Source organism: Carassius auratus, chromosome 25 (assembly GCF_003368295.1).
Source record: "Carassius auratus strain Wakin chromosome 25, ASM336829v1, whole genome shotgun sequence".
Classification (NCBI taxonomy): domain Eukaryota; kingdom Metazoa; phylum Chordata; class Actinopteri; order Cypriniformes; family Cyprinidae; genus Carassius; species Carassius auratus.
Genome location: NC_039267.1, coordinates 15,544,420 through 15,553,601, shown reverse-complemented (window position 1 = coordinate 15,553,601; position 9,182 = coordinate 15,544,420). Strand labels below are relative to the sequence as shown.

At 34.6% G+C, this 9,182-nt stretch overlaps 1 protein-coding gene across 2 annotated transcripts; it reads right to left on the bottom strand.

The window, feature by feature from the left end:
- Nucleotides 1-4,106: 4,106 nt before the first annotated feature.
- LOC113043486 (eukaryotic translation initiation factor 3 subunit J-A) lies at nucleotides 4,107-7,790 on the bottom strand. 2 transcript variants are annotated; one of them, XM_026202909.1, is made up of 8 exons: nucleotides 7,631-7,782; nucleotides 7,402-7,490; nucleotides 6,815-6,866; nucleotides 6,377-6,468; nucleotides 6,008-6,122; nucleotides 5,765-5,929; nucleotides 5,606-5,679; nucleotides 4,107-4,688 (listed from the first exon to the last, which is right to left on the bottom strand). In XM_026202909.1, exons 1-8 carry the CDS (start codon nucleotides 7,650-7,652, stop codon nucleotides 4,557-4,559), a joined length of 741 nt encoding a protein of 246 aa, XP_026058694.1. In that variant the 5' UTR covers nucleotides 7,653-7,782; the 3' UTR covers nucleotides 4,107-4,556. The 2 variants fall into 2 exon arrangements, with proteins under 2 accessions (XP_026058694.1, XP_026058693.1); XM_026202908.1 differs by having other exon boundaries at nucleotides 5,765-6,122; nucleotides 7,631-7,790.
- Nucleotides 7,791-9,182: the final 1,392 nt, after the last annotated feature.

Genomic DNA, 9,182 nt, shown 5'->3' with positions numbered 1-9,182 from the left:
AAAATGTAGAATCAGTTTGTTGCAGTTGGACAGACGGGCCAAACACACAAAGAGTTATTCTGTTGAAGGAATATTGAAATAATTGTGTGTGTGTGTGTGTGTGGGTGTGTGTGTATGTGTATGTGTATGTATATATATATATATATATATACTGTGTGTGTACAGTATTTATAATGCATTTTTGTATTTTATTATACATTTCACACACATATACAGTGTATATATATATATATATATATATATATATACAGTACAGACCAAAAGTTTGGAAACATTACTATTTTGAATGTTTTTGAAAGAAGTTTCTTCTGCTCATCAAGCCTGCATGTATTTGATCAAAAATACAGAAAAAACAGTAATAGTTTGATATATTATTACAACTTAAAATAATAGTTTTCTATTTGAATATACTTTAAAAAAATAATGTATTCCTGTGATGCAAAGCTGAATTTTCAGTATCATTCCTCCAGCCTTCAGTGTCACATGTAACATCAGTCGATCACATGATCAATTAGAAATCATTCTAATATTCTGATAAAAAAGTATCACATGTTCTGAAAAATATTGTGATATTATGTGATAATGATCCTAAAAATTCAGCTTTGCATCCCAGAAATAAATGATAATTTAACGTATAATAAATTTAAAAACAGTTATTTTAAATTGTAATAATATATCACAATATTAAATTTTTTTCTGTATTTTTGATCAAATACATGCAGGCTTGATGAGCAGAAGAAACTTCTTTCAAAAACATGAAAAATGGTAATGTTTCCAAACTTTTGGTCTGTACTGTATATACACACACACACACTGTATATGTGTGTGAAATGTATAATAAAATACAAAAATGCATTATAAATAGAATTATTTTCAACATAATATAAAAATATATTATTTTGTATTCAGAAATTATTTTGTAATTTAAGATATAATTTATCATGTAATTTAAGTGAATTTATCAGTACTACTGGCTACAATTCATTTAAAGCATTTTGTCTTAATTAAAACAAAGCTGAAATATATTTCCTATTTATGTCAAAAAAGAATGATCGGGATCAAATTCACCTGTAGGTTCTGATGGCAGACGGGTGGGTGTTCTCACACACACCTGCCGGAGCGATGCAGACACACGTGCGCTTCTGGTTTTCCATCTGTTTCTTCTGGGTAGATACAAAGCAGCCCTTCATCACATTTCCCCAGGTAGTCCCAGGTGCCTCCACAGCTTCCTCCCGAGAGTTTAGCACAGGCTGGACAACAACCGCAGATCCCAGAGCTGATTCCACCCTGACACTGGAGCGAGCTTCAGCGCTCCACGAGGGGAACAATGGATGCGTTCGCAGGGTGGACAGTGCAAGGCTTGGAGGATCTGCTTGCCCTCCAAGGTGGACATCTCCACAGCCATTACAGCAACAGAATCACCAAAATTGAGAAGACGCATGGACTCATGGCTGCACTTCACGTTACTGAGATGGGTCGCCTTTTATACAACCCAAGACCACATTTTACTTCCACTCACACTCAAAGAAATCATTCGGCTTCACACCAACAAACCTCCTCCCATCTTCACATCCAGTGGATGATTGGGTGTTATGTTTGAGTCTGGATTTGCTGTTAATTATCCCCAAGTCTTATCTTTACAATTGCTCTGTTGTTTTCTTTTAGTCCGAAAACCAATAAGTTGGACCAAGTGAAGAAGACTGGACCCTTTGTGCGAAGGTCACGTGATCAATAGCACTGGGTGTAATTCACAGTGTGATTGAGATAATCGGCCACGAGCAACAAGCACAAGATTAGGACACTGGCAGGTTATCTGAGAAAACCTGTGTGGGACTTTTTCATAAGCAGGTACGCAATAAAACGCCGCTTTCAGTCTGGCATATAGTTTTCTGAACAGTATGACTCTTCAAACTGTCTCAAAGGTCATACCCTTGACCGGTTTATACTTAATGAACATCTACATTAGATAAAATATTAGATGGTAACATTTAGCATAATTTTAATGTTGTACATAATTTTTTTAATGAATGTAAAGTACAATAAAAGATGACCCTATTTACCTTCTTATTGTGAATTATATGACAGTGATAAATTCTTGCAAAGAATAAGAGTAGATTTTTTTGTATAAATTAAAAAAACATGTACATGTATATATATAGATAGATAGATAGACAGATAGACACACACACACACACACACACACACAATTATGAGAACGTTTTTCATTTCTAAATTAAAATTCATTTTTATATTTTTTAAGGTCAAACGTCAGGATGGTACAACTGTCCTAATATTGTAATGAATAAAACTTAAGGAAATCTTTGATTATTATTTAAATATTTTAAGTAAGAAAAATATTTGTTTTGTAATAATTTATAATAGTAAAAATGTCCCTTTTTGCTTCGCTTCCAGCATGCCTTTCCATTTTGGCTTATTACGCCAAGCTCTCTTATTTTTGAACCACGTCATGAACAGAATTCAATAAATGTTAAATTAAGGCAATAAATGTGGTCAAACACTTAATTTGTCACACACAAGTAGCCACAGATCTTTTCTTCCATATTGTGAAGTATACCTGAGGGTAATGGATAATGAAAAATGTTAGGTGAGGACTTGATTCTATATTTTGGTTTGTTGATAAGTTTTGTGAATCTGTGATGCAGAATTTAATGCAAACTCAAGCAAACTCTCTATTTTATTGCAGCAGATAGCATTTTTTGTATTTTTTAAGCAATTTTCTGACAAAACTGAGGGGTGAAAATGTTTGCTAAAAAAATGTAAAACTAATAAAATTGTTTATCTATTATTGTCACTATCCATAATTATGCCAAATTTACACCAAAAAGATAGCATACAAGTGCTTTCTTTTTATTTACACAAACTATTTAATGCTGCTCAGAGGTGGCATAAAAATGCATTTACACAGCATCTGTTATTGTATACTTTGATGCTATGGAAAGAGGTCAAAGCAGCAATAATTTACTCTGGTTTTTATGCAGAATGTTCTTTATTGCAAAAGAACGGGGGAAAATGCCAAAAATATCACTGTAATTGTTTATTTCTTTTTTTTAAAGCCATGGCAAATTAATTTTTTTTTTTAGGTCACAAATAATCATGAAAAAGTCTCAAGAAAACCTGGTGGAACTGTTAACTAAATGATTGAAGTCCTGCAGTAAAGTCTTTATTGTTAAAAAATAATAATTAGAAGTAGGGAGAGAAAAAAAGACAAATGGATGAATCGTCCACAATGAGATCTGTTTGAAAAAAATAATAATAATAAATCTGTCATTATTTACTCACCAGTTGAAGGTAGCCATTGAGTTCCATTGTATGGGGGAAAAAAAATTAAAACTACAGAAGTCAATGGTTTTCCATCAACTCTTTTGTTACCCACATTCTTACAAATATATTTTGTACTCAGTAGAAGAAACTCATTTAGGTTTGTAACAAATTAAAGGTGACTACATGATTACTTTTCATTTCTGGCTGAACTGTCCTTATTAATCAAATCGAAAAAACATTTATATAATATAATATATATATATATATATATATATATATATATATATATATATATATATATATATAATTATATAAAAAGCAAAAGACAAACAAGTGATTTTAATCAACTTTTATTAAATTAGATCTTTATAAAACAGTCCTATCATCGGCTTCGCTGATCGCAAGTCTCTTTGTCTATCACTGCAAGATGTCGAGATAATGGAAAGCCAAACGACACTTGAAACAACCCTACGTCAACAACCAGTCCCTTATACATCAGCAGATCACGTGAGAACACACTCATTCATTACTGGCATGACTGAGGTCAAATGAGTAACGGCATAATGTGCTGCATGAAAACATGAGTTATGTTTGTAAATATTCGCATATTTCGCTCTGCAAAAATTGAGGTAATCCTAATAACGCTGCAATGTGTCTTCAAAATGGTTCATTTAGAGTGATACTTTTGGTCGTAGAATGCATTACGAACTACAAACATAAAGGAGTTATTTTCAAAGCATTATGCTTATATTTAATACGCTACTTTAGATTTACTTATCTAAATAAATGAGCTCACCATCATCTATGAACAAAAAAAAATGTAACGTCTGATTGAAAACATGATTTATAAACCATATCACCACTTCAGGCTGTACAGGTCGAGTTAATCGGTCTGGTGGCAAAAGTATACCAGCCAAAGCCGATCCAACGACAGATCAATCCGGACTGAAATTTGCATAGAATGTCATTTATTTCCAAGAAATATCAGTCACCGAACAATAACACTCTTTGTTGCCTGGACCGTGACGATTAATCGAAGCTGCAGATTCACATTTGCGAGAAGGACCCCGTTTTTAATTGGGTTTATTATACCGAAGTTCACAGACCAGAGAAAAATGGCGCAGTGAACTGATTCTCTGCATGAACCTCTTGAGGGGAGAGTGTGTGGGACGGGTTCAGAGTTGTCTAGTGTGGGCCTGACTGGGGGGTAAGGTCATGCTGTTAAAGTGTGTGCTTCAGCAATCAGCAAACAATAGCAATGGGTTAAGCCTTGGTCACATGAAATCCTCGTAGTCTTGTGCATAACCGCCGTCGAACTCCCCGTAGTCCGCCAGATCATCTCTCTTTGTGGCTTTTAAACCTCCTCCGGGTAAAACTCCCTTCTTTTTCTTTTTACCTTTGTTTGCCTATTGAATAAGAAAATATATATATTTAGGACCAAAATAATAATAATAATAATTACAATTAGACAATACAAATGGTACATATGGTGTACAAAATAGGAGAATTTAACAATAAAAAAAATAAAACATTGAGGAAAAAAAAGCTAGTAATCGTTTGCTATTTTTACTCAAAAATGAACATTTGCTAAAAAATGTGTTCATCCTCAGGCCACCCAAGATGTAGATGAATTTATAACAGATTTAGAGGAATGTAGCATTCCATCACTTGCTCACCAGTGGATGCTCTGTAGTGAATGGGTGCCGTCAGAATGAGAGCCTAAACTGATGATAAAAACATCACAATAAACCACGCCACTCAAGCTCATCAGTTAACATCTTATGAAGAGAAAAACTGCACGTTTATAAAAAAAAATAAAAACATCAGTTATTAAGCAGTTATTCACTTTGAAACTGATGCTTCTGGTTAAAATATGAGTCATAATTCATAATAACGATTCCTCCAGTGAGAAAGTCACAACAAAATCCACGCACATATTTGTTTAGAGCGGTTTTTGCTTGTAAACGATGCTCGATCTGTGTATATTTCTAGAAAAGAAACATTATGAATACAGCACTTACATTTTAGCCAGAAGCAATGGTTCTAAATTAAAAAGGTCATAATGATGTGTGTTTCACACAAACACGCAGATTTTCACTTCACAAGACATAAACTGATGAGCTGGAGTGGTGTGGATTATTGTGATGCTTTTATCAGCTGTTTGGACTCCGATTCTGACGGCACCCATTCACTGCAGAGCATCCATTGGAGAGCAAGTGATGAAATGCTTAAGTTCTCCAAATTTGTTCAGATGAAGAAACAAACTCATCTACATTTTAGATGCCCAAAGGATGGAGGTTTCCCTAAAAATGGAATTTCATACCTTTTCTTGCCTCTGCTTTTCACTCAGTAACACTGTTAGCGAGGTGCTAATTTTCTTAAAGTCCTCAACTTCCACTGCAAGACAGACACAAAATGTCAAACTAATACATAAATCACAAAGTGAATGACAGAAGAACTTTAAAAAATGAAATATGCTTACATGAAAGACACAGGTCCCTAAACAGTGTCTCTAAAAAGCTGGAATAGTGTATTGACTTCTCATAAGAAGAAATCTTTTCTTTTAGCAACCGCTCAAACTCTGTGAAGTCTTCTTTTGTAGAGGGACTCATGGCATCAATTCCTGTAACATTATTTGATACTACACCTACAAATAAGAGTATAAGTGAATGATCAGGGCCAATAATGAGCACAAATGTGGACATGGATGAACAGAAGCACTTACCGAATGCTTCTTTTGCTAGTTCCAAGTCTGAATCCTCCTGTAGTTTTTTTACTCGAAGTTTTTCTGCCAGCTCTTCTTCTGGTGTGAGTTCTGTGCTGTCTTCCGACTCCTCTAACTATTGAAACAAATTAGTGAGTCTTGTTATACCCTTTTATCACGCTTACACTACTATTAAATAAATACAAATTTGTTTTACTTGCCTCAAACTTTTGAACGGTATTGTGTGTTTAAAACAATACAAAATATGACAGTTACAAAATGCGTTAAATAAAACAATGCTTTTGACAAAATATTTAACAACTTAGAAAACATTCAGCATTACTTAACTGAGAAATAGGTCAAATTAAATATTGCAATGTCCGAACTCACTTGTTTAAGGAGCTCCTCTTGTTTTTTTCTTTGTAAATTTTCCTTTTCTTTTATTTTCTCGCTGAGTTTCTTCTTTTCTGTAGGTTTGGCCTCTGTATATGAAAACAAAAACACTGATAAACCTCACAGTTTAACATTGCAACTTTATAAATAACTGCTTTGAAGAATGTGAATTTATGTGTATGTGAATATGTGCATTATTTTCAAGCATGCACATACTTATGCATGATGTTTTTATAGCCTCATACAAAAAATGAAATAAAAAAAATACACTAGTCAACATTTGCAGTGGATCAAAACCTTCCAGCAAAGTTGTCCTTAAACCAAAACTTTTTTTTGGATCCATTTCAAATGTTGATTACTCTAATTAACGTAGGAAAAAATATATTTTGGGGGAAAACCAAAACATTTCAAAGCATTTCATACAACGATATATACCTGATTTCTTTTCCTCCTCCTTTTCTTCCTCTTCATCATCATCCCAATTATCCTACATGGAAAATGAATTTCAAACCACAAATTAAAACATTTTCACGATGATAGGTGGCATCAAGATAAAAGATGCACTGGAAATCATTAATTTCACAGTTAGAAAGTCAATCTGTCCTAATATGATGAAAACAATCTACTTTGAGACAGTGAGATAGTTTGAGATGAGCAACAGATGGCAGTCATATTTTGCTTTGAAAAGGCCAAGTTACTTACAGTAAATTAGTCACTGACTACACGCTATTACGGTGTTAAAGACATGGCTTTAGCGTGGAATTAACATAATCGCTATGATTTCATTCCCTGACTTACGACAGTAGGTGTACGCCTATGCTAATAACTAACTGAGCACATTACAGGCTAAAACTCATCACCTCCATGTTTGACCATACGGTTTGACACTCTTGAGTTAGCAAGCGCAGCTAGCTAGAGTTAGCTAAACGTAAATTCTCGAAAGATGAGAGACTTTATCAACTATAAAATAAATAAATGCTAATTTGGATTGGCGAAGGACGAATAAAGCGTTCGCTACTAACTTTGACGTCGTCGTCTTCATCCTCGCCCTCCCATTTGTCATGAACTGCCGCCTTTTTGATGGGCTCCTCGGGGTCGAAACTATCAGCATCTGGACAATAACAGCGCGTTTACACAGATTACTTGCTGACAGCCGTGATTCAAGATGACGGCTGAATAGATAAATCATGTTAATAGAAAGTCATAGGGTCGGAAAATAAAAATAATGGTTGATTTTAGTGTATTTCTCACCCCAGTCATCGGCGTCCGCCATGATGTCGGAGTCTCTGAGGAGAATGAAGGGGTGAAGCTCAACACACGGCACCAACACTTCCACACATTTCAAAATAAAGGCCCACAGTCACATACATGCGAGCCATGGCTCTTAAAGTGAATAAATCGTGTAATATGAATAATAATGCTCTTAAATATTATTAGATTTGAGTGGCTTTTAGCCCACGTGTGTTAGCTTGTGGATGCTAACGTATTATAAACATTAACAAAAGTAGCTTTTAGTATATTCATTTAACGTTTTTTTTTTTATTCTTCTAGAAAATGGTCCAACATTTTGATGACTCATCCTGCACTGAGATGAATTTGTCCAATCAAATTCTTACTGCAATGTCCCTCCCCCTAACCAACTAGTCACCATTAATCTTAGGTAAGGTCTGTAATTTAGCATCAACGTGAAAGATTTCATTACAGGTTTTACATTGGGTTCAGCTGGTCATGTGAATTCGCCATGTGTACTAACAGAAAGTGGTTTGGTTTGAAAGTAACTTTTGAGCTGTGCTTTATATATTAACAACAGACAACAGACCTCTTTACCCATTAATTTTCATCAAAATCTCATAAATTTGATCGCACTTTAACAAGTAGGAAATCATGCACGCTCCAAAATCCCCGTCTGTACACTCAAGTTCACTCTTTGAAGGAACAGCCATTGTAGTAGAGTACAAAACCATAACATGAAAGCAATCATTCCATATTCAATCCTATAATACACTGCAATAAAGAGTGTTGCCAAGAATTGGGCTACTTTAACCACAGGTTGTTTTTTATGTCTGCGGTTTGAAGCCACCCAAGTAACGTGATATTTAGCCCCTGCAATGCGATTATTAATTGGGAGACCCCCTTGAAATGCCTTAGTTTCGGGCTAGTTTTATTGTGAAAACTGGCAACCCTGCAACCAATGTACTTTACACTCATTGGCTAGTACTAGCTAAAAAATACCCATGTACTGTGTGGGTTGCACTGAATAAATTTCAGCATTCTGGTTTACCTTAATAACATGACATTATATTAATCAATTTACATGATATCACCCCAAACTAGCTTATTTCATATTTATACAGAACATTCGTGTTATAACATGAAACAACTGTATGTGAAACCACCTTCTAACATTAGTCCACTAATATGAATGAGTGATGCTGTATGACAGTAAGTGAGTGGATTCAGAAACAAAACGTGCTAGAAGATTGCATCTTTTGCAGAGACGCAGAAATTAATTCGTCCTGGCGCATACATGAGTAGCCTTTAGCTGCACTCATTATTGAGGTGAATTATGGGATTGAATGAGTGCACTTTATGTCCACTACACACAAATGGCTGTCCCCTTGAATAGTGCACTATATAGGCTAAGGCTATAAGGTTGCAAAACAGCCGGGATGTTATTGTTTTGCACACTACACACTATATGATTTATAATGTATGCAGTATACATACAGATGTAGTATGCACACAATTACATTTCACTTCCTATTTAATAGTCACTGTTTGATCAAGACAATTGTCTTTTGTA

Bases quoted from the DNA above. Each gene is read 5' to 3' on its own strand.
- LOC113043486 (XM_026202908.1), bottom strand. From the start codon at position 7,652: ATGGCGGACGCCGATGACTGGG. The intron at 7,491-7,630 runs GTGAGAAATACA...GTTATTGTCCAG, and splicing joins GGCGGACGCCGATGACTGGG to ATGCTGATAGTTTCGACCCC. The intron at 6,867-7,401 runs GTTAGTAGCGAA...TTTTCCATGTAG, and splicing joins ATGAAGACGACGACGTCAAA to GATAATTGGGATGATGATGA.